General features: G+C 48.0%; 1 protein-coding gene across 1 annotated transcript in view; it reads left to right on the forward strand.

The window, feature by feature from the left end:
• LOC136111561 (uncharacterized) overlaps positions 1–24,828 on the forward strand; it is a 117,947-nt gene that overhangs the window by 52,650 nt on the left and 40,469 nt on the right. Inside the window, exons 38-62 of the mRNA XM_071803547.1 lie at positions 377–412; positions 1,516–1,596; positions 2,224–2,268; positions 2,550–2,621; positions 3,164–3,199; positions 3,324–3,359; positions 4,738–4,779; positions 5,058–5,111; positions 6,445–6,483; positions 6,644–6,679; positions 8,223–8,330; positions 9,236–9,352; positions 10,766–10,894; positions 11,121–11,237; positions 17,233–17,475; positions 19,504–19,539; positions 19,661–19,705; positions 20,704–20,748; positions 21,380–21,415; positions 21,773–21,808; positions 22,376–22,435; positions 23,000–23,125; positions 23,891–23,962; positions 24,136–24,171; positions 24,475–24,534. Of these exons, the coding sequence (XP_071659648.1) occupies positions 377–412; positions 1,516–1,596; positions 2,224–2,268; positions 2,550–2,621; positions 3,164–3,199; positions 3,324–3,359; positions 4,738–4,779; positions 5,058–5,111; positions 6,445–6,483; positions 6,644–6,679; positions 8,223–8,330; positions 9,236–9,352; positions 10,766–10,894; positions 11,121–11,237; positions 17,233–17,475; positions 19,504–19,539; positions 19,661–19,705; positions 20,704–20,748; positions 21,380–21,415; positions 21,773–21,808; positions 22,376–22,435; positions 23,000–23,125; positions 23,891–23,962; positions 24,136–24,171; positions 24,475–24,534 (1,743 nt within the window). The remainder of the gene's footprint in view (positions 1–376; positions 413–1,515; positions 1,597–2,223; positions 2,269–2,549; positions 2,622–3,163; positions 3,200–3,323; positions 3,360–4,737; positions 4,780–5,057; positions 5,112–6,444; positions 6,484–6,643; positions 6,680–8,222; positions 8,331–9,235; positions 9,353–10,765; positions 10,895–11,120; positions 11,238–17,232; positions 17,476–19,503; positions 19,540–19,660; positions 19,706–20,703; positions 20,749–21,379; positions 21,416–21,772; positions 21,809–22,375; positions 22,436–22,999; positions 23,126–23,890; positions 23,963–24,135; positions 24,172–24,474; positions 24,535–24,828) is intronic.

The raw sequence follows: 24,828 nt of genomic DNA on the forward strand, positions 1-24,828 counted from the left end.
TTTTAAACCAGCAAAAACTTGCAAAACTCAACAACTCAGGATTGGACTGGATGATCTTTTGAGGTCCCTTCCAATCCCTAACATTCTGTGATTCTGTGAACTTCGAGGTCCCTACCCTTCTGTCCATGCTAGTCACCAAAGTATTGATGGCTTCAGAAGTGGGGAAGCTGGATGCATCTGGACACTGTGTGCTCTTCTCTTAGGACACCATCTGTTTTCCCCTTCTCTGCACTTTTCTACACTGTTTCAATCTAAGAGCAGCTTTTCAGCACTGAGTCTGAGGTTTGCACCCTTTAGCTACAACAGAGGACCCTCACCTGAAATTATTCTACCCATATCATTCTTGCCATGCGACTAACGGTCTTTATTTCTGCAGGGAAATGTAGGTTTGTCTGGCAAACCGGGTCAAAAGGTGAGTCTATGCAGTGATTGAAACACATAAAGCAATGTCTCACAACTGATTTCTGTGTTACCCAAAGCATCTTGAGTCAGTGGGGTTTTATCTTTGCCACGGGGCTTAGTGTCAAAACATAGGGAGTGTTCAAAAGCTGACAGGTCTGAACAAATTGTGCTTTGCTGGAGTCACTGTATGACACACAGAGCCCTGCATAGGTAAAAAAATGCTTTTGAATCTTTAATGAGGCTTTAAAAAAAATCTGTAAATCCTGGGTTGTAGGATTCCTCCTAGCAAAGGTTCAAAATTGGTCAAGAGAGGTCTGGAAAACATCCCAAACGTGGTGTTCATTCAGTGAATCTGTCTCACTGTGTACATTGCTCAGTGTTGCTCCTCAGGCTTGGCTGAAGGAGCGTATGGATCTGGGAATTGTTACAGCACAATACAGAGCCCAGTGAATGGAATATTTAGGCTGAGTAAGCTTCATGGTCATCGAGAAATTGATTGTCAAAAGAGATAAATGAGATACATCCAAGGCAGGGTGTGTTAACAAGATGCAGTTGCAAAGTGGAGAAGGCAGCAAGAGGTATTTTGGTTTGGGAGAAGGCGTGGTAAGGTGGTTGAGTGATGAGGAAGGTCCCTGTTGTACAAACCCCTAGCAGAGCAGATGCCTAAGTGCCCATGCGTGAGAGCTCAACTGATTTCACATGGGAACAGGCGTTAAAACATGGAGGGGAAACTGATGCTGTGTCCACATCCCTCTCTCAAGACTAGACCCATGTCCTGGGTCTCCACTAATGAGCCACCATATTTGAATTGCAAAGCTTCCTCAGAAGAGTCTGTCCTGCAGTGTCTGCCAAGGCTGATGGTGGAGTCTGGTTGGACTACATTAGAGGTGGATGGACTACAGGAGAGATGGATGCTCTCCAGCCTAACCTGCTAAGCTAATACTATAAGCACAGCCCTTCCTAGAGCAGGGTAGATGCTCTGAGCCCAAGCTTCCGCCAGGATGCAATTGCATGGCCATGGGGCCTGGCACACTGAGTATGCCCCACAGTGTCTAAAATTTGAGGACTATGAAATGCAAAAGAGGAATGTAACAACAGTCTTGTTTCCTTTAGGGGGAGATAGGTCTGAAGGGAGAGAAAGGTGAACCAGGATTCCCTGGGAAACCAGGCGAGACCGGACTAAGAGGTAAAGATGTAAGTGGAAGCTAAGGATCCAGTCAGATGGTCATGCTGAACATCTCGGTACACCACTCTGTACCAAGATAACAACTCCAGGTCATGCCCTTGCAATAACAAGTGGTCAACAGACAAGGCTGCACAAATTGTCTTTAATTAGGCATGATGGTTTGCTCATTAAGGGATATATATCACAAAAATGATCCGAGGGCTAGAACAGCTCTGCTGGGAGGACAGGCTGAGAGAGTTGGGGTGTTCAGCTGGAGAAGAGAAGCTCCAGGGAGACCTTATTGCACCTTTCTGTACTTAAAAGAGGCTGATAAGAAAGATGGGGACAGGCTTTTTGGCAGAGCCTGTTGCGATAGGACAAGGGGTGATGGTATTAAACTAAAGGAAGGGAGATTCAGACTAGATATGATGAAGATGATATGGTAAAACACTGGCCCAGGTTGCCCAGAGCTGACCCCTGCTCATTTTATTTCTAGTTTACTTGTCCTTAGGTTAGACAAAACTACGAAGAACCCTCTTCATCTTGCCCTTGGCGTTTCTTTCTGCTATTTTAGCTTTGGTTTTATCTTCCAAAGCTAAAGGCTGAAAACAAAAGGCCAAAAGAAGGTTTTAGAAGTTCCTACTCCTCTCTTTCAGGGAGAAGCTGGTGTCCCTGGAGAACCAGGAGAGAGAGGAATCAGGGTAATAATTGATATTATTATAATTTCCTACCCAGGTGAGTGATGTGGCATCAAGGGAGGCTTCTCTGCTGCTGCCCAAGCATCCCTGGTTGGTGCAGGAGGGGAGAACTTCCTTCTCCAGCCCAACGAGAGTCCCCACTGAGAAATGTCCATGCACAAATATGTATTTTCTGAGTGAAAAACAGTAGAGGGGTAGCATTTCTATTGTTCATTTTACTTTTTTGAGCTGCTGGTTGTGCTCAAAAATAATTTCTGATTGCTTCTCTGAATCCGTTCTTGTAGGGTCCACCTGGACTCCCAGGACGACCTGGAGAGCAGGGGATAAAAGGCGACACAGGACAACCTGGAAAGGATGTAAGGCAATCCCTGAAGGAGCAGTTGAGAGAGGGAGGACTTGAGAGAGTGCAATGCCAATCAAACTAAAACCCAGATATTTTTCTGTCTTGTGGTCTGGGAGGCATAGGAAGCTCCATCCCTCTTTCCTGGGGAGGGGGTCTCCTCTTCAAAAGGGACGATTAGAGCTGTTTCTCGCTTATTTTTCATTTAGCTAGAGCACAAGTTAAATAGCAGAACTGTGCACTGGTGGTTCCTGAGTGTGCAAAACCTTCCCCAGCTCCACACTGCTTGAAATAAAATGTTTATCACTGTCTCAGTCTGGTGAGGAAGGGAAATGATGTACTTATGTTCTGCCTGTTCTCCCTCCGATGGCTTTATTATTAAATAACAGAGAACTCCTCCACAGGAGAGATGTTGAAGTCCAGATTTCATTAGCTCAGCTGCTTGAAGATGGGTTCGTTAGTCCATCAGATGCTGAGCTGGCAAGAAGTGGGGAGTCTGCTGAGACCCCCTCCCCTACCATGGCTTGTTCTCATCCTCCCTCTCTCTCCCCCTCCTAGGGAATCACTGGAGAGAAGGGAGACAAGGGCGAATCTGTAGGTTTGCACATTCCCTTCCATAGCCTTGCATGAGAGAGAGGCTGTTTGGGGACTAAAATGTTGAATTGCACCACTAACTATTTTCTGGGGGTTGGGGTGTGGTGGTGTTGTATCTTCATAGGGTGAGCCTGGGCTACCTGGGACTCCTGGAAGCCTTGTGAGTAATGCATAATTCTGTTGTTTTACACATTTTTTTGAGGGGGAAGGGATATATTGAGATTTTTCATGAATCCATGGTGCTATGGAGGACGCATCACCAGAACATATTGCTAGCAACAGTGAATGTTGTAGACTGGATTTGCCTCCTAACCTTATCAAAAGTGCAAAACAGTGCAGCAGATATGTGCATGAATCCCACCCCAGATGGCTTGTTATTGATAATACAAAAAGATTGTGACACAGAAAAGACTAAAGCTATCTATGAACCCATCTGATACCTTTAATCAAGTACCTGTTGTGTAATCAAGGCATCTGGGCTCTTTCTATAGTCAAGACAGACAGATGGATGCCTTCTAGGAAAGGTGCTTAGATGGGATGACTGATGCTCAGGACTCTCCTGTGCTTTTGCGTGGAGTTTTCCTTTGACTAAGAGGCCTAACATCAAGTTGATTCAGATGAAAAGTGAGCAACTCAACCCAGGTTCATCAAAAATACAGCTGGAATAGATTTTGAAAGGCCATTGAGGTCATCAGGAAGGTGTTCTGGTGCATTAATGTGCAAGGAGGCATTTTTTCACCCCATTGGCTTCAGTGGAGGTAAAGCCACCCCAGTGCGAAACCGAACTACTGGCAGCTACAGCCTCTTGTGAGAGCTGTGATAGAATTTATCTTCCATCCCTAGGGATGAGGCATGGGCAGGATCTGAGTAAGAGGCTCCTTCAAAGTGGGCAAAATGCTACCGACCACCTTCAGCAGTATTATTCCTGTACAAACCAGTGGTTTCTACCAAGGTTGGAACTCAAAAGAAGCCAGGAACAAGGAGTCATTGCCTTCTGGTGATGGATGCTTCTCTCCATATATCTCAGCTCGCTGTCAGTTTGTGTCCAAACTCTGTACAACTATGTGAAAGGAGGTTGGAACATGGAGGGTGCTGGTCTCTTCTCACAACTAGCAAGAGATAGGATGAGAGGAATTGACTTCAAGTTGCACCAGGGGAGGTTGAGGTTGGATATTGGGAGCAATTTCTTCACTGCAAGGGCTGTCAGGCATTGGAACAGGCTGCCCAGGGCAGCGGTGGAGTCACCATCCCTGGAGGAGTTTAAAAGACATGTAGATGAGGTTCTTAGGGTCATGGTTTAGTGACTGTGTTGAGTTAATGGTTGGACCCAATGGTCTTGAGGGTCTTTCCAACCAAGATGATTCTATGATTCTCTGTGAGGTTTATATCTATGATTCTATGGCAGGTTTAGGTTTAAGTCGCTGTCTCTGTGCTGATGGGTAAGGGCTAACAGGGATAAAAGACACATGGAGGTGAGAGCTGTTATAAAAGACATCATCATTCACTTTTTGAGCAAGGTTTCTTCCATTTTTTTGCAGATGTCTTCTCTGGAGAACACCATCACCTTGAAAGGCGACAAGGTACGATCTCCTTCTTGCTGGTGAAGATGTGTGTTGAAGCTGAATATGTGATTATTTAAGCAGCATGTTTCAAGCGAAGAGCAGAGCTGCTCCAAATTTAACTTAATTATGTTGAATCCATGAGATAGTTACAAGAAAAGGCTGGCTGGTCAATGTGGGAAAGATGTTGTTAGCCTGGGGCCAGTGTGTGAGAAATAACACAATGCATGATGAAAACAGCAACTCCATTGGGAATTTTAGAGGGGATGAAGAACTAACACATTCCTGCTGGCTTACAGGGGGATTGCGGAAAGGATGGCTTGAAAGGCGAAAGAGGTCCTCCAGGCCCAAAGGTATGTCCTGAATACATAGAGGAATCTTTGTGTTGGTGTCATTGTGTTGAGCTGGCCAGAGGGGCAGAGCACACATCTCAAATCTCTTCTGACCCTCCAAAAGATTGGATTTTCAAAGCAGTTTCTAAGCTGGGCTCGTAAACTCATGGTCACAGCGATGTTGTATTCCTAGAACTTAATTAAGCAGATGCATGACATTTAGGGAGGAAGATGTGCAGGAGCCAGATGGAATAAATCTCTAAAGTGTCCAGGGATGTTTCCTTCCTTTTGCCCTTGCATGACGAAGAGCACATCAGAAAGTGATGGAAGGAGAAAAGATTTCTGATACCACACACATCTAGAGATTTTTCGAGGTGGGACCAGCTCCTTGACTTAATGGAGGGGAAGACACTTCAGAAAGTAGCGTCAGTGGGTACAGGTGGATCTCCTGATTGATACAGGATCCAGGTCTTTGCAAAGGCAAGGACTCATTCAGGTGACATGTGCCCGTGTACCCCCTTCAGCTAGTGGTTCCTTTGCCCTGGAACACCTTGGCATGGAGATGCAGCAGCCTCAGGGCCTTCCTGGCACCCTTCATTCCACCGGAATCTGTCTATACAGAAACCAGATTTCAGTGAAATGAAGCCTGTCAGAGAGGCAGGTCATCCCCCACCTCAGCAGATGTTTTTCACCCCATGACTGGACTTCCCAAGCCATTGCAGCTCATCCGTCATTTCATCCACAATGGTGGCCCAGGATCACCAACCTGGAGAGCCACACCATGTTGGGCAAGAAGAGACAGACAGCCTGTCCATGGGACTTGCTGTTGGGAGTCCAACCCATTGGAGATATTTGATCGGGACTGCGTGTGGCAGTACGAAGGACCACCAGGACCACAGCCGCCTCCAGAAGGGACCACCACCCATGGAGGCACCTTGGCCATCCTCTTCCTTGCTGCTACCTCTGCACAGCCGCCACAGCATTGGTGGCACTGAGAGGCCCTCAGAAACCTTTGCTTCTTTACACATTGTGCATTGCCAAGAAATGGAGAGGGGGATAGTGCAAAGCTCTGGTCCAAATCCCACTTTGATGGTGTTCATGTCTGGCTCTGGTCCAGACCTGTCCTATAAAATAAAGCCAGCAACTCTATCTGATGGTGGAGGGAAGGAGCCCATTGAATAGAGTGGGATTCAGCCCCAATATTTGAGCTGAAGGGGATTTATCTGGGGTCGCTTGGTGGGCTGGTAGCACATTTAAGGGCCAGATATGTGACTCTTGCCCCTCCTCAGAGCTCCTCTTCCTTCCTTTGTCAGGATAATGACTTAATTAATGAGTTGTTCTCGTTCATTTGAAGGGAGAACCCGGTCCACCAGGCAAAGCAGTGGAAATGAAGGTAAATAAAATAAAAATTATAGAGCATATCTATGTTGGAAACACTTCGCTCTCTGCCTGGGGTTGGGAAGGCAGAGGGGACTTAATGTGTACCCGTAGGCTTTGTCACCACCACCTGCTTCCTGGGCTGGAGAAGTTCTGACCCTTCTTTCCTCTTGCAGGATCTGGAGAGGCTTTTTGAAGCAAATGGCATCAAGGTGGGTAACGCTTTGACTTTCCTTCTGAGAAGGTGTTTGTAATTAAGCTTTTTCATCTATCCCTTCTGACAAGGTGTTTGTAATTAAGCTTTTTCATCTATTTCTTCTGGCCTTCTGGAGACTATGTGTGCTCCCTCAGGTCCAGAACTGGCACTCAGTAGAAGGCAGGATTATTAGATTTCCTTTTACAGCTTACCATGTATATTGAAAGGTTCTTCGACAGCTTTTCTGCTGCTATATTATAGGGGGGTGGTTTTGAGACCTGTGTGACATTGAAACTCGGCAAATATCCATCCAGACCTTGGTGCTACCGCCTGGGTTGGCTTGTACTTCAGCACTGAGTCTGCGCAGTCAGCAAGAAGAGACCCGCACAGAATCCTGGGTGTTCTGACCATGCTGTGTGTCCTGTTCAGCACAAAGTCCAGTTTGGGTTGATCCTCAGCTCATGACACAAATAATAGTGAATAGTCACTGTAGGATAGAGCACTGATAGACTGATGGCCTCCCTCTGCACTCTCAAGGTGGCCATCAAGCTGAAGAAGTGTGATGAGGTTCAGCTTGTAGTATCTGCCAGGCAGGTAGGTGTAGTTGTGCTCGTTACCTTCAGCTCTGTTCTGTAAGCTGGTGGATGAAAGATTGGACACTAGTTGGGAACGTGCACTTGCAGCCTAGAAGACAATTGTATCTTGGGCTGCATCCCTAGCAGCGTGGGCAGCAGGTCAGGGAGGGGATCCTGCCCTTCTGCCCTGCTCTGGTGAGACCCCCCTGCAGTGCTGGTCCAGCTCTGGGTCCTCAGCACAGGACACACATGGACCTGCTGGAGAGGGGCCAGAGGAGCCAAAGGAATGACCCGAGGCTGGAACAGCTCTGCTGGGAGGACAGGCTGAGAGAGTTGGGGTGTTCAACTGGAGAAGAGAAGCTCCGGGGAGACCTTATTGCAACATTTCCATACTTAAAAGGGGCCAAGAAGAAAGATGGGGACAGACTTTTGAGAAGGACCTGTTGCAATAGGACAAAGGGTGATGGTTTTAAACTAAAGGAGGGGAGATTCAGGCTGGACATGGGTAGGGAATTTTTTACAGTGAGGGCGGTGAGAGCCTGGCCCAGTTTGCCCAGAGAGGTGGTGGATGAACCATCCCTGGAGACATCGCAAGCCAGGCTGGATGGGGCTCTGAGCAACCTGAGCTGGTGAAGATGTCCCTGCTCATGGCAGGGGTGGCACTGGGTGAGCTTTGAAGGTCCCTTTAAGCCCAAGCTATTCTAAGCTCTGGAGATGTAACCAAGGGAGGTGAGAGACTGACTGATCTGGTCAAATGTTGGAGTTTTACTCAGGATGGGGAGACCCACCACATTAAGCACCACCAATCAGCTCCTAGATGCCTCAGTCCTTGGCTGTTGGGACACATCACTTCACCAGGTTCCCTGTGAGCCCCACTGGAAATGCCCTGGTCATTGTTCAGGGGTGGCTGCACTTGCACTGTTGTGTGTCAGGAACAGGAGGGTGGCACTGGACTTCTGCCTTAATGGTGTCCACTGGTTGCAGCTGGCACTGCTGAGGGACCTCTGCAACACGCTACTGCAGAACGGGCTGGACAGGCTGGTTTGGCAGCTGGGTGGCTCCAGGGCAAGCAAGACCTCCAGGAGAAAGCAGGTACCTCTACATGCCGCTGAGCACGGCCTGTGTGTTGTCATCCATCATCCTCGGAGGGCGGACAGACCTGGAAGGAAATGAGAGACAGAAATGAGTCATCGAAGGCTTCAGGGTCACCTCTGTCGTCAAGCAGGTTGCGGTGACTTGCAGCCACTGTAAGAAACAATTAAGCTAGAAGAAGATAACGGTTGATGGGATTGCAAAACACTCTCTTTGTTTTTTTTTAGTAGAAATAGGAATCAGTCAACCCGTGTTATTGATGGCGTAGCTAGAAGCCATTCTCCAAAGCCATCAGCCTCTTTGTGCTCTTTGAGGGCTGGGGGTTGCTGGAGTGGTGGGTGTACAAGGGAAACAAAGCAGCTGCAAGCATGAAAAGCTTAGATTGAGAATATTAAAAAGAAAATATTTAGATGAAAAGCATGAGACGGTTTAACTTGCACATTAGGAAGGATTTCTTTATTGAAAGGGTCATCAGGCTTTGGAACAGGTTACCCAGGACAGTGGTGGAGTCACCATCCCTGGAGGGGTTGAACAGACACTTAGATGAGATTCTCAGGGACACGGATTAGTGCCAGGGGTGGGGTAGCAGTTGGACTTGATGAACTTGAGAGTCTTTTACAACCAAAATGATTCTGTGATTCTAAGCGATCATGAGGGCAGCCTCAAAAGCAAAGAGGGGTCTCTGGGAAGCAGAACTAGCTTGGAAGGAAGGCTTGGAGGTGGCCAGCAGGGAATTGTTGACATTCCATTCTGGTTTGGGAAGGTCACCAGGTGGGACAGAGCATGCTGAAGAGATGGGGCCATGGGTAGAAATAAGCCACCAGGATCCACCTCTTTGTATGTGTGGTTCCTGGGAGCTCAGGTTTGTCTCGACCACATCAACTCACTGTTATTTACTGTTGCAGGATTCATTGGTGTTTGATACTTCTCGTGATGCCCTGGCCAACACTGAGGTGACAGAAGCAACACAGGACCTGGAGATGGAGGCTCAGTTTGTGCCAATGTCTGGAGGACTCCCTGAGGTGAAAATAACCAGCAGAATGGATGGAGAGTTGTTATGTATGTTGATCTGTGCTCCTGTCCATCTGGTTTGCTGTAGCAGTATTAACAGACCGCTCACCTGATGTGTAGCAGCTGTCTGTGACCTCCCAGTCCATTCTCCAGTGATGCCTTCTGCTGATCCTCCTCCCTTCCTCTCCATCTTTCTTGTCTTCTGAGCAAAAACCAGCACAGGTTGGGCTGACTTCAAACCATCCTCATGCTGGTGATCTGTTGAACTTGCCCTGCAGCTTCTTACTTGGAGGCTGTAAAGTAGATGCATCTTTCCTGCTCCAGCAGAGACAGATCCAATCCTGTTGTCAGACTGGATTGAGATTGCCCAAGAGAGGAGTCCCTGCCATGACTCCACAGTCCTTGTTTGCTTGAGTAACCAGACGAATTGCTAGAAATAATATAGTCACTTGCATCCTTTGCAATTGCAAGTAACAGATAGCTTGTGTTACGGGAATTAGGAATTTATTAGCAATGTTAAGGCTTTATTTCCATGCTGAACCCAAGTTCCAATGTGATACAACACACCTCCAGGAATACCATCAAAGGGCTGTATCCGGGTCACCCCTCATAGCTGCTGGAGGAGTCACAGATCTTAATTTGCCTGTACTAGACTGTCCTGATAAGGGATAGTCAAGGAAATGGTACCTGCAGCTGTGGTGGGGCTTTTCTCATCCTCTTTTATCTTTTTATGACAACCAAGAAGCGACTCATTCTCCATACACTGGTCACTGGTTGGAAATGTTGTCTCTAATTTGAGCACAAGAGCAGCTCTTGATGATTTTATCTTCCTCTGTGATTGGTTCAACAGTGACCCAGTTTCTCAGGTATTTAGATAAGGTGAGACAGGTTCATCAGCTCCAGGCTCTTGCTGTGATCTCAGGTGAGACATTGCTTTTCTGGATCATTGCAACCTGGATGATAGCATTTTAGGGCTTTGAGAGGAAATGGAGTGCTCAACAGTAAATGTGTTTGCACCAAGAGACATGAACTGGATGTGTGCCAGCAATGCTGGGATTTGGGGTATGCAGACACCAAAACTGTCTCTGTTGGGCTTTGAGAGCCCAACCCAACCTGGCAGAAAGAGTTGAGGACCTCTCCGCTCATCTGGGCCAGTCTGTCTCGACTGGTCTTCAACCAGAGAGCTGGGAGTGGAGGGGTCAAAGCAGCCTTCTGACCCACCCGGGATCCTTGCAGTCTGCCCCAACCCATCCTTGTTGGCACTTCCCAAGTAAGGAGCAAGAGAGGTCTTGGCACCTTGGGCCTCCAGCCTTGCCCTGCTGTCTTTGAGCATGCTATGGAATACATGACAGTGTTGATAAAGTAGGATATTGTGGGTGACGTCTCAACTTATGAAAAGTAGTAACTTTCTTTGGTCTCCACAGGGTTCATCTGCTGGTGGTTCTGAACCTGAGTACCAGCCCCCAGGAAACCCTCCTGAGTACTTGGAGAAAACGTCTGAGGAAAGATGGAAGGAGAGAGACTCAAGAGGGACAAACACTTTTCTCAGCAGTGTATGTAAATGCCTTTTAAAAGTTACTTTTAATTACTTTTCAATTTGTGCTGATTTAATAGATGCAAAGCAGTTACATTTCTCAAAGCTTGTTTGGACAAATCCTTGCACTTCTGTGAATTTTGGCCCTATTTTACTGAAGTGAATTTGTGTCAGAGCCCAGAAAAGGATCTTCCATTCTGGTAATTAGTAAGATTGTGTTGTCACTCATCTACCACCCTCTGCAGAGCTTGGCTGTGTCCCCACCACCCCCAGAAGATAATCTGCAAGGAAACCAGCCAATGGAGCTTCTTGAGTCCTTGGAGGAGAAGGTGGAAGGACAACCACAGCAGGACACCAGCCACGTATGTCTTCCCCAGCAGTGCTGGGCAGTAGACCAGTGTGGAGATAAGTGATAAACTGGGAGGAACTGGGAGGCAAATCTCTCACCCAGTGCTCTGAGTCCTGGGACGGCTCCTCCACAACCTCAGAGGAGACCACTGCTCAGATATGAGACCTGGGCAGGAGGCTGATGGCCAACCTTGTCCTCTACATATGAGCAGGGAAGTGGGAACCCCCTTGACAAACGTTTTGTTGGTTAATTTACCACTTCATTGGAGAAAAAGAAGAGGACAATCTCCTTCTAATTTGAATCCAGCTGGCCTCAGCATCTATCCTATTCTTTTGGGCTTGGTTGATTGAATAGTTGATGATTCCCAATACTTTTTAAAATCAGACCCCAGACAGTGAATTGAATATATGCCCCCAACATAATATTTCCTTTTCCTTCTTACTTTTCACAGATATCTCAGAATAGTCCACAGACCCTCAGGTTTCCCTGAACAGCGTTAGTCTTTTAGACCCTGGTGTGCAGCATCCTGAGCCCAGCTCTGGAGTGCGGAGTCTGATTCCCTAGAAGAAGAGGATTTTAGGGTTTGAGCAGGAATTTGGGGGCTTTATCCTTTTGAAGGACTCACAGATGAGCAAATTGTAATGTAACAAACTTCTGTGAGTCAGCTGAGTCAAGGTGACAGTCCCAGAGGAAACGTGATGCAGGGTGGCTCACCTTACCTCTTCCTTCCAGGTCTGTAAGACTCTTGCCTCTTAAAAAGCTGAAGGGGTTTGTTTCTACACTTCAGATGAGGGATAGCAGCAAATAGAGAGGTCTCTTCCATAGCCAGGAGCTAGAGCTGCTTTACAAGTGCATGTATACACACCTCTAAGATCTGTTAGATCATTTTCATCAAAGTTGGAAGCTGCATCCGGGCTGGTAACAGCAGCAATCACAGCTCAGCCGCTGGGCAATAAGTTGTGGTGTTGCTGCAGTGTGGTTGTCGGAGCCTTAACATCTCATTTCACTCTTTTTTCTCTTCCTGCCCTCTTGGGCATGCATCTTCTTCTAAGAGCCCAAACCATGCCCAGCACCCTGGAGGTTGGACATCACCATAAGTGCACAGTCCAGCCCAGCGGGGAGACCCTACCCCAACACTATGCATTGCATGACACAAGCCCCAGTGATGGAGAGAGGGAAAATGCATTAATCCAGTGCTGTTTTAACATCTTGGCATACCAAAGTGCTCCAATATGATGGAGAGAATGCTCTTCTTGAAAATGCTCAGAGGCAAGATACCCACAGCCTTAAAAAGTGAACTGAAAAGTCCCTCAGATGATTGATTGCAGCTACAGGCTTGGTTGCTGCAAGGAACAGTATTAACAAGGATATTTCTAGGAATAGCAATGAGGGGGTAGCTCAGAATGGGGAGTCCCTGATGGAGGAAATCTCACTGATTTAGGTGGTCTGCTGAGCATTTGCTTCTGCTCTGCACTGTAGCTGTCTGCTGGCTGTGCAAATTAACACCACACTGAATCATGAAGCTGGAATGAGCATGGATGCAGCAGCCACGAGAGGGCTCCCAGCACAAAATCACACACACACAATACACACCTGTGTAAATGTGTAAACTGCAGCTCTGGAGATGGTCCATGAGCTTTATTTCTCCTCCTGGATGCAGCGTTTCCCTTGGCTGAGCATGGTTAAGCTGGAGAGAGACCTGAAAGCACAGAGGATGGAGCCTCAAACCACTCATTTTTTCTAGGGTTGGGCTGCAGGATCCTGGCTGAGGTGGGAGCTTTATGGTGTCCTCCTCTCAAAAGCAGGTAGAGCTCAGTACCATCCTTGGAGACATCCCAGGCCAGGCTGGAAGGGGCTCTGAGCAACCTGAGCTGGTGAAGATGTCCCTGCTCATGGCAGGGGTGACACTGGGGAAGCTTTAAAGGTCCCTCCAACCCGAACTGTTCTATGATTCCGTTACTGGTACCCAGAAACTAAGAAATTAGGGGGGTCACAAGTCTGTGGCTCCAATTGAAACTGTGGACTTCAGCAGTGCTGGATACTCTTTGTGAGCCAACTCCTCATGTGCCCCTGTGTGGAGTCATTTAATACACCAGATACATCACACACACAGCATCTTCTTCCTCAGTGAAGTGGAAATGACCCCTGTTTGTTCAATGTCTGGGGGCTCAGTGCATCCCTGTGCCCAGACACCATGGCCATAGCACTGGGAAGGAAATAGAATCATGTAGCCATGTCAAATGTGATTTTTTGGGCAAAAAGGAGCATGTCCTGAGTAATCAGGGGCATAAAGAATTGATTTAATCCTTGCATCTCAAGAACCAAAACAGACATCTGTATTCTTTTGGGGATGCCATTTTTTTTTTCCCCAAAGTCCAATGGGAAATGCAGATTAGAGCCACAAAACTGATTTGTAGGTGGCTTGCAGGCTCATTTATCACAAGAGACCCAAGACTGGACATTTTTTAGCCAAACTCAGGGTGCCTGAGATGACTTGATTTCTGCATCAAAGAACTTTTCACAGGGAGGAGATACCAGATGTGAAAGGGCTCTTTAACCCTGTGGTGGAAGAAAGGAAAGCCAAAGGGAGGAGACTGAAGACTTATAATTCAAATGAGAAATAAGAGCTCAAGCTGATTAACCCCGGGAGCAGGTTGTAGGGAGATGAGATGAGGCAGCGATTCCCTACCTGTCCCTGCCTGCGTTATTATATCAGAAACAGAGCACGGGGGGCTGCGGGAAAGTTTGTGCTTCGGGTTTATTGAGATTATACAGAATCACAGAATCATTTTGTTTGGAAAAGACCTTTAAGATCATCATTGGGGCTGGTGTGCAAGAGCCCTATGGATTAGCGTGCACAATATCAGTGCCGTTCAACAGCGATGATGCAACGAGATGTCCGGCAATAATTATTGGTGTAGTCCTACAAATTGGTATTGCCAGATGCTTTTTTCTGAATCCCAGCCCAGAGGGTTCACCATCAAATGAAGAGCTGTTTGAGAGAAGGGTCAATAGCATCACCCTTCCCACTCTCCTGTCCTGTCATCCCCGTTTTGGTAACGGCATTTGTAAAAGTGGAACAGCTGCCACAAGCTTTTTAGGGCACTTCAAACCCCCCAGCACAATGGGATCTGCACCCCAGGGCACTTTCCTCAGTTGCTTTTGATGTAAAATCCCCTTTATCCTCAGGAGGAGGGAGAACTGTGGTCCAAAGGTGAGGAAACAGGAGTAGCCCCTCTCTCCCTGCAGCTCCTCCATCTCCTCATCCCCAGTGGCTCCGGCAGCCAAACCGAGCTCAGCAGAGGGCGATGCAAAGAGAGCAAAATAGAGCCGCTTGTTTTCCCGTCAGCAGCAGCTATAATCAGGAATTTTACCTGTGAAAAGGTTCATGAGGCCCTAGAGAGAAGCAGTCCATAATAGCCCAAGAGCTTCATTTCAGAGGTGCAATTTCTGCCTGGCAGGAGTTAATGGGAGAAGTAAATTAACTGATATAAAGAGGCAGGATGATCTCAAGTACACGTGCCCGTGCAAGGAGCAGTGGCCAGTTACTCTTTCAGTGGATGAGACACTTCTTTGGCATCACAGGAATATACTGGCTATTCCTGCCTCCTCTGTCTCCCAAATCTCCTGCAGTTAAGCTTACTTATTTTCACAGTTAATTCAGATAGATGCCACTGATTGTCTCCATGTGGATAAACCCACAGTCACTTAATTTTCCCACCTGATAGCACAGAATCACAGAACATTAGGGATTGGAAGGGACCTCAAAAGCTCATCTAGTCCAATCCCCCTGCCTGATATATTGTTGGCCTTTTCTATTTGTGTCTTTTCTGTTACTCTTTCTTTGCAGGAATACTTTTTTTATACTCCTGCTTTTACTTCCATTTTTCTCTTCCTGTCCTAGGTTTATCTGCTTCTTTCCTCCTTTTCTTCCTTCTCTCTTTTCCTTTCTTTTTTTATGCTGCCATCAGTAAATCATTCCTTTAGAAAGCCACAACCTGTCTACTTTTCTTTGAGGTGCCTTATTGCTGGCATCTCAGAGTAGGAAAGTGCTAAAATTGCAAAGGAATTGCAGGATGAAGGAGAGTTATTACCCTCCGCAATTTCCCACCACCTCAGTAAATGGCAGCTTTATGAGATCGCATGCATACGGGTCGCCTTCAAAACCTCAGCAAGGTCTCGGCAACCCATGGGCTCGCCTCGCCACTGCCTTGTGACACTATTTGCACGTCTGTGAATCAAATACGGGCTTGTGCTGAAGAGCTGCGGCGTTGGGGAAGAGCGGCTGGAAAGTGCCTGACGGAAAAGGACCTGGGGGTGTTGGTGCCAGCGGCTGAACATGAGCCAACGTGTGCCCAGGTGGCCAAGAGGCCACCAGCATCCTGGCTGGGACCAGCACTGGTGTGGCCAGCAGACCCAGGGCAGTGATCGTCCCTGTGCTGGGACCTGGGGAGCCCAAACCGCCAATCCTGGGGGCAGTTCTGGGCCCCTCACGCCGAGAAAGGCCTTGAGGTGCTGGAGCGAGTGGAGAGAAGGGAATGGAGCTGGTGAGGGGCTGGAGCACAAGTGTGATGGGAGCGGCTGAAGGACCTGGGGGTTCAGCTGGAGAACAGGAGCTGAGGGGAGACCTTCTGATCTCTGAACTGCCTGAAAGGAGCTTGGAGCCAGGGGGGTCGGGCTCTGCTCCCCAGGAACAAGCACCAGGAGCAGAGGAAACGGCCTCAAGTTGTGCCAGGGGAGGTTGAGGTTGGATCTGGGGAACAATTTCTTCCCCAAGGGGCTGTGGGGCATTGGAACAGGCTGCCCAGGGCAGTGCTGGAGTCACCATCCCTGGAGGGGTTGAGCAAACACAGAGACGAGTTTCTCAGGGACATGGTTTAGTGCTAGTGTTGGATTAATTGTTCGACTCGATGATCTTGAGAGTCTCTTCCAACCCATATCATTCTATGACACTGTTTCTCTAGCTTGTCCTACAAACACCACCCAAGATGGGCACTCCACCACTCCCCCGAGAAATCCATGCCAACATATCACTGGCCTGTCTTTTATTCCTCCCACTGTCACCCTCACCATCTTCGATTAAATAATTTAAATTTGAATTGGACCAAAAAATATTTTTTTCCTTACTTATTTTGGTGAGTCAGAGACTTCCTGGGTTCATTCACTAAGTGAAACTATCATCTCTCTACTAAAATCCAGCAAAACAGGAATATCATCCCTGCGAACCCAACAGCATAAAATCCAGGGCTGGACTAACTGGCATTTCTTTCAAGTCTCACATTTAGGATTTACTTTCCTTTAACCCTCTACAATTCTCAACACATACTTCTAGATGAAATAACTTGAGATTAATCCGGGTGTTTGTTTCTACACCAAAAAATGTGGGAATAGTGCTAAATAACTACACCTCATCCAATTATTTTTCTTCTCTCTCGTGTGCTCCTGGCGGGGTTGGTGTTTGGGTGCAAGGAGGTACCCAGCTTTCTTTCATTATAAATAAATTCAGAGATTTTTTGCTTTCATATCGAAATATTCAGCAAAGCTACACCGCAGCGCATCCACTGTGTGGTTTGGGCAATAATTGCTGTACACTGAGATATCCAGTAGCTAGAAACATTATAATCTTTACAACAGCAAGCAGACAATTTCCCGTTGCTAATATGGAAAAGAACACACAATTTGTGATACAGGGCAGTAACTATTTGTACAAGCTTTACTGTGTGTGCCTTAAATATATATTGCCCAAAATCACGAGTGCAGCAAATATCACCAAGTGGCAGGTTGAAGTGTAGCCATTAATAGACATTAATAGTTGTGTTGTTGCAATCGGGTATACTGGGTACATTAAATGCAGGGAGGCATTTAAAGTTTGAAGTTGCAGTCTTTTAGGTGTTTTTTCTTTCTTTGAAATAGCAAGGAATTAATTGAACAGTGCTAAATAATATATATTAATGTTACAATATAAATAATAGTAGGTGCTTAGCAGGATGCTGTTTCCCTTCCTGCAGGAACATGTGAATTTAGATGATGGTTCTGCGCTCCCAGGGCACATTAGAGCCAGGAGAACTGCTGAACATGAGACACATGTGGGAAAGGCCCCGTTCCAACGTGGCAACTTTGACCTGGCCTGTGGGCAAGAGCAGAGCCACCAGCATGATCCAGGAGGAAGCGGTGACCATTCCTATTTGGATCCATCACAGGTTCATCCTCCTGGTGCTCCAGGAGCTCAGAAATCTTTGTCTGGATCCGTGGTGAGTGAAAACCCCGTACAAGGGTACACTGGCCTAGGTTGGCCAGAGAGGTGGTGGACGAACCATCCCTGGAGACATCCCAGGCCAGGCTGGACGGGGCTCTGAGCAACCTGAGCTGGTGAAGATGTCCCTGCTCATGGCAGGGGTGGCACTGGGTGACCTTTGAAGGTCCCTTCCAACCCAAACTATTCTATGATTCTGCGAAAGGTGTCTTCAAACATATGGACACAAGGGGAACCCCAGTTGCCCGCTTGTGCAAAGTCATGATGAATGTGGAGGGGGGTGAAAGGTTAGCAATAAATATGAATGAATAAAGCAAGAAACAGCTGCAGAAGAAGCTGTTTTTCTTGGCAGAGCAGATTGTTCTCCCTGTATCTGGCAAGGGAAACGTGATACTCGGAAAACAGAAGTGGGGAAAATGAAACTTAATCAATGAGGGAACATAAGAACGTGGTTCATGGGGAAAGCAGCATAACTGAAGGGTGGTTTGTGTTCTGAGAGTTTAGAAGACATGCGCATGTGAACATGTGAATATGTATTTGTGTGTTTACATACACATGCATCTGAACAATTATCATAAAATCATAAAATGGTTCGAGTTGGAAGGGACCTTCAAAGCTCACTCAGTTCCCCCCCTGCCATGAGCAGGGACATCTTCACCAGCTCAGGTTGCTCAGAGCCCCGTCCAGCCTGGCCTGGGATGTCTCCAGGGATGGTTCATCCACCACCTCTCTGGCCAACCTGGGCCAGGCTCTCACCACCCTCATCGTGAAAATGTTCTTCCTTATATCTAGTCTGAATCTCCCCTCTTTTAGTTTAAAATTGCTACCCCTTATCCTATCACTACAGGCCCCACTAAAACATCTGTCCCCAAATTACACAATATCCCAGAAATGGAAAGTGCAAAGAGTTGCTTTTTACAAAATTTGGATAAAATAACTATTTCCAGGAGTTAAGACTGAAAAATTCTGAACAACAGTTTTCCCCTAAGTTTGAGTGAGTTTCTTTGAAAGCAGTGAGTGACCCTGCGTTCCCAGGAGGAACAGCAACAGTGAGCTGAACTCATCCACACCATGAGCAAACACATCTTCTCATGATCTTCTGTAAAGAGCTGTTCCAGTATAAGCTGGGGAATGACCTGTTAGCAGTGTAGGGCGGGATGAGCATGAGCCAGCACTGGGCCTTGTGGCCAGGAAGGCCAATGGTACCTGGGGTGGGTTAGAAGGGGGTGGTCAGTAGGTCAGAGAGGTTCTCCTGCCCCTCTGCTCTGCCCTGGGGAGACCACACCTGGAATATTGTGTCCAGTTGTGGCCCCTCAGTTCCAGAAGGACAGGGAACTGCTGGAGAGAGTCCAGCGCAGGGCAACAAAGATGCTGAAGGGAGTGGAGCATCTCCCATGTGAGGAAAGGCTGAGGGAGCTGGGGCTTTATAGTTTGGAGAAGAGGAGACTGAGGGGTGACCTCATTAATGTTTATAAATATATAAAGGGTGAGTGTCAGGAGGATGGAGCCAGGCTCTTCTCGGTGACAACCAATGGTAAGACACGGGGTAATGGGTTCAAACTGGAACACAGGAGGTTCCACTTAAATTTGAGAAGAAACATCTTCCCAGTGAGAGTGCCAGAGCCTGGCCCAGGCTGCCCAGGGGGGTTGTGGAGTCTCCTTCTCTGAAGACATTCAAACCCGCCTGGACACCTTCCTGTGGAACCTCAGCTGGGTGTTCCTGCTCCGGCAGGGGGATTGGACTGGATGAGCTTTCCAGGTCGCTTCCAACCCCTGACATCCTGTGATTCTGTCCCATCTGGGACATCTGGACCAGATCACAAAGAACCTGGAGGCCACCCCATAGCCAGAGTCACTTTGATGAGGATCTCCTGATCCCTGGTGACACAGCTTCCCCATGAGATGCCTCCAGCCTCTCCACTGGCTGCCTAACATCTCCCTGTATAGAGATGTCTTTTCCATGTCTTAGGGGTGAAACATTTCTCCAACTTCTCTCCCACTTTCCTCTTTTCTTTTTTGATTCAAGGCATACCCAGGCCCTCATCGCCCGAGGAGGATTAAGGTATAGCATGGATGTTGTACTCCTTTTATCACAGCTGCATGTTGTGAGGATGTAGCAGGTCCTTTCTCCCACCACACTGCATCCCAGCCCTTTTCTGTATATCTATTTTTTTTTCTTACAGAAGGAGAAAACTGGCCAAGCACATCCACCCCCCTGTGGCCAAAAGGTCAGTGCTTTTGTTTCACTTTTTAATGCAGGTATCAAATGGTGCTGGGGGTAGCCAGGATGGTGATCCATCTTCCGGGCCAGTCTCATTTGGAGGCTGAGGAATCATGGGTGAAAATTGGCCAGGCCAGTGGGTTCAGTGGGAGTAATCAACAGTTTTGGCCATTGATGATGAGCAGAGATCTCCGGTTGAACCTTTCACAGCTGATCCAGATGTGGGGTTTGTATTTTGAGGATCCTTAATCTCTCCTCTGTGAACTTCTCCCATGTCACTTAAACTCATACAATCATAGAATAGAGTAGTTTGAGTTGAAGGGACCTTCAAAGCTCATTCAATGCCACTCCTGCTATGGGTAGGGACATCTTCAGCAGCTCAGGTTGCTCAGAGCCCCGTCCAGCCTGGCCTGGGATGTCTCCAGGGATGGTTCATCCACCACCTCTCTGCCCAACCTGGGCCAGGCTCTCACCACCTTCAGTGTAACAAATTTCTTCCTCATGTCTGGCCTGAATCTCCCCTCCTATAGTTTAAAACCATCACCCCTTGTCCTATTGCAACAGGCAGGCTAAAAAGTCTGTCCCCATCTTTCTTATCAGCCACTTTATGTATGGAAAAGCCACAATAAGGTCTCTCTGGAGCTTCTCTTCTCCAGGCTGAACACCCCCAACTCTCTCAGCCTTTCCTTATAGGACACGTTCCTCAAGGCCTATTCTAACATCTGCAGAAGCCTGAGGAAGGGAGACTGTCATCTTATCACTCGTATCTGGCCTTTACTCTGCAATTTATAATTTCTCTCTCTGCATTTCCACTGCACAGGATAGGTAGGAGGGGGTGAGGGACATTTCCAGTCTGGTCTGGGAATGTAAGTTGTGAAAATGAGGGGTTGCCCCACAGATATCTCCCAAAAGCTGATGCAGGAACAAGAGCAGCACCTGCCTGGTCTATGGAGGGACAGAAAAACATAGCAATGCATCTTTGTGATGGAAGGTGTTGTTTTCCAGGGAGAAATGGGAGCTCCGGGAGCCCGTGGAGACAAAGGAGAAAAGGTAACGATAGCATTTTTCTGGTCTGAGCTTCTGAGACCAGGAGAAGGCTCTCTGTGCTAAGAGGGTCTGGAAAGGGAGAGGAAGCTGGGGACGTGCTGATGGAGAGGACATTCAGGATCTATAGAAGACTGTACCTATGTAAATTGGGATTCCCACAGCTCCACCTTTATCCCTGAACCTGTCTGCGTGTTTCTGTTACCTCCCTTCCAGCAATGCTAATGCACATCTGCCATGCACCCAGGAGTAAATGCTAAAATTCAGGAGGTTTTCCTCATGTTCATATTCTATTTTATCTATGAACTAAACCAGCTGACAGACAAGCAGAACCCAGCCCTGGTGTGAGGACAGGGGTGGAAGAAGTACAATGCAAAACAACATTTTATTAACAATGTTGGTAGCAAAGACTTATAGGGACCAGATTGCAGATCTGGGGTGGTGGAACACAGATATTCAGGAGAAAGGCAGACAAGGTAGGGTGGTTGTTAAAAGGGAAGAGGAACTGATGAGTAAGGGGTGCTTTGCATGGACTACTGTTTGAACACCTGGGTGGTGCAGCATCTTGGGGACACAGGTATGAGAAGGGAGGGAGGGAGGGGAGGTGGCTGGAAGTTGGATGGTTTTTGTCTTGCAGGGCCAACCCGGGGAGATGGGGGAACCTGGAGAAAAGGTGAGCTGGGGAGCTGGTGTCAGCAGCTGGAGCAGGATGGCGTTACCAGATAAGTGGCCCAAATCTATCATTGGAGATTGCCATATAAAAGTCGATATCTACTGGGTCAGCCCAGTGCTCCATCTCCTTCCTGGGAGCAGTGTGGCTCTACATTAGGGCATTTGACTCTTCCCTGGTCATGCAGTCACTGCCCACCTCCTCTGGGGACAAGAGGTGGAGGTCAAAGGGGCCAGTTGCTCCATGCTGCAGTTGGCCATAGACAGAACTGGAAACCTTTGCTTTTCCTCAGGGTTGCCCTGAGGTTGTACTTCACATGGGCTCTCCCACAGGCTTGTTAACTCTTTCTTCATTTCATAGGGCACGAAAGGAGACAGAGGTGAAAATGGTCAAAAGGTAAGGAACAATGTTGGTACCAAAGTCAGGGGTGTCTCTTCTTACATTGTGAGAACTTGTCTCCTGCTCTCCCTCTGTGACTTCTCTCCTTTTGTCATATCTAACCTCCACATCTCAGAGGAAGGTGTCCAGGTAACCTCCTGAGATATGGCCTCTGTGTGGCCAGGACAACTTGCTCTCTGAGGACCCAGCATCTCCCTGTTCACTAGGGAGGAACCCCAGATGGCTCACGTAGACAGGACACCCACCTTATAAATGAGTATTGCCGCAAGATATGAGTCTCACCTGAATCCCTCTAGCACCATAATATTCCTGCCACTCATCTCTCTCTTCTCTAAAACTGTGTAAAAGCTCTTCAGTAGCTTTATCTCTCCAGGTCGTAAGACTTCCCAGCATCTAGAGGAAATGTGATGGTCAGTGAGGGCTCTGTAGAAACCCTCAATGTAGGATCAGTTCTGAGGGGCTTCAGCTGGGTGTCCAGGGAGCAGCATGAAGCAAGCTCTGATTTTGATGGGCCCACAGTGGAAGGAGTGTTCTTGCTTTTTCATGACCACATTCTCTTCACAGGGAGAACCAGGAATTGGATTCAGAGGTCCTGTTGGTCAGGCTGGGCCGCCTGGATTTAAGGTAAGCCTTTCTTCTCTTTTAGATAGGATCTCATTTGGTTATTTTTTCTGGGTCTTGCTCTTTTTAGTCCCTGCTGATCTTTCCACTGCTGGGTGTGGAGCACAGAGCTGGCTGGGACTGCAAAGATCAAGCACCAAAACCAGTCCCAGCCTGGTAAGGCAGGGAGACCATCACATGGGTCTGGGACAGAGGGAGTATTCTTTATCTTCCAAAGAGCCATTTCAAAGCAGGTGGGGTCAAGGGAATAAATACATCTGTGGAAAAAGATCCAGAGAATTGTGGTCTCAGCAGAGACGTGCTTTTGCAAACCCATGGGATATTATAGCTGTACAGGGTTTGAATTCACCGCAGAGCTCTGAGGGTCTACAAGTAAGGGCTCCCCACATAGCAAGCCATGGTATAGCACTTTCTCTAGCCCTAGGACCTCTCTTATGGAGCTGAGCTGGAGGAGTTGACCCCAATTCTGTGTACTGGTCATATGAATTCAAGGATTTCTCCTAAGACCTTTGTGGGGGTGAAGTTAATCTCACCTAAGATCCAAATTCCTTGTGATTCACTCAACAGGGTGAGCCAGGAGCCCCAGGACCTCCAGGAGCTCAGGGCATCCAGGGCATTCATGGCAACGCCGGCACCCCTGGCTCACAGGGGGACAGAGGGGGTCCGGGTCTGCCTGGGATGCCAGGCCAGAAGGTAGGTGGTGTGTGTTGAAGGGACTGTATGTGTTGTGTTAGGCATCTCAGGATGAAAACAATGATGGTCCTACTGGATGTCCACTGTGGGTCAAGCACCCACCCATCCAGGTCTCCAGGCCCTGAGCCTATACGTTGTCAGTGAAGAGAAGCGGGAGCAAAGCCTGGTTGCGAAAGGAGAGGTAACAACATATATCAGACCAACTGATGTAACTGGGAGGAAAAAAAAGGTGCCAAAAGGTTTGGCACAGGGGATGTCCTTCAAGTTCAAAACAAACAACAACAAAAAAGCAGTGGAGCTCCAGGATGTCCTTCAAGTTAAAATAAATAAATAAAAATCAGTGGAACTCCAAGCACGGTGGTGACCTGGTTTTCTTCTTTTGAATTTAGTGGTGTGACTTGGTGAGACAACTGGGAAGAATAGGGGTGGCGATAGCACAGGGGATGTCAGCAAGGGGGCTCAGGGTCCTTAACCCCTGGGAAGAGAGGGAGAAATGGGTGAAGTCTCATTGCAGGAACATGGAGGCTTAGTGGAAGGTGTTATGGGGGACCATAATGTGCCTAAACTGAGGGTCGCAGTGGAGCTGGAGTCCCTTCTCCTCAATGACAAGAAGCTCACACAAGGAGCACCCCAATGACTCTTCCTCCTGCTTTCTATCAGTGCAAGGAACACCTGGGGGTACCGGCTTCTGCTTTCTGTCTGGATGGGGGAAAGCACAACCCTTCCATCAAAGCGTTCTACTCCTTAAAGGGTTTTGTTTTCAAGGGGGAGCGTGGGAAGAGAGGCCGGAATGGATTTGCTGGGCCCATGGGACCACCAGGATCCCCAGGAAAACAGGTGACTTTTGTACAACACCCTTTAAAGCAGCAGAGGGATGGCTGGGAAGAGAGGCTGAGCCCATGATACCTAAGCTGGGTGTGCTTTCACCTTCTTGGAGTACTGGGACAGGAGCACATCAAGGACATGCAAAGCAAATGCCTCCCTTCTATTTTGTTTTCCTTGCCCTACAGGGGATTCCTGGGACACCTGGACCCAAAGGCAACAAGGTGAGTATCAACCTGCCAGGCAGGTCACAAGTGGCTGAGATCCCAGGGTGGCAATGGGACAGTCCATTGCCCTCCCCTGGCTCCTTAGCCCTGACCTCATCCAACCACTTCATCCCTCTTTCACCCTCATGCCCTTCATCCCCACGGCTGCTGGAGCATTCTCCAGAGAAAACAGCAGAAAGTCAATGGAATTGAGTCTTCTGACTCTTTCTGTGACTTTTAAATCATGGCCAAACTAATCAGCAGTTGTGTGATGTAATGTCCTTGCTCCGAATGAGACCTCTGGAGTTCTCTGTTCTGCAGGGAGAAATCGGTGTTGGAGCAGCAGGCCCAAGAGGTCCTCATGGACTGCCTGGCCCTCAGGTAGGTAACAGAATCACACACTGGTTGGGCTTGGAAGGGACCTCTGGAGATCATCCAGTCCAACCCACCTGCTAACGCAGGGTCACCAGAGCAGATCACACAGGAAGGTGTCCAGGCGGGTTTGAATGTCTCAGAGAAGGAGACTCCACAACCTCTCTGGGCAGCCTGGGCCAGGCTCTGGCACCTCAAAGGAAAGAAGTTTCTCCTCATGTTCAGATGGACCCTCCTGTGCTTCAGTCTGTGCCTGTTGCCCCTCATCCTGTGGTTGGGCACCACTGCACAGAGTCTGGTCCA

Source organism: Patagioenas fasciata, chromosome 1 (assembly GCF_037038585.1).
Source record: "Patagioenas fasciata isolate bPatFas1 chromosome 1, bPatFas1.hap1, whole genome shotgun sequence".
Classification (NCBI taxonomy): Eukaryota; Metazoa; Chordata; class Aves; order Columbiformes; family Columbidae; genus Patagioenas; species Patagioenas fasciata.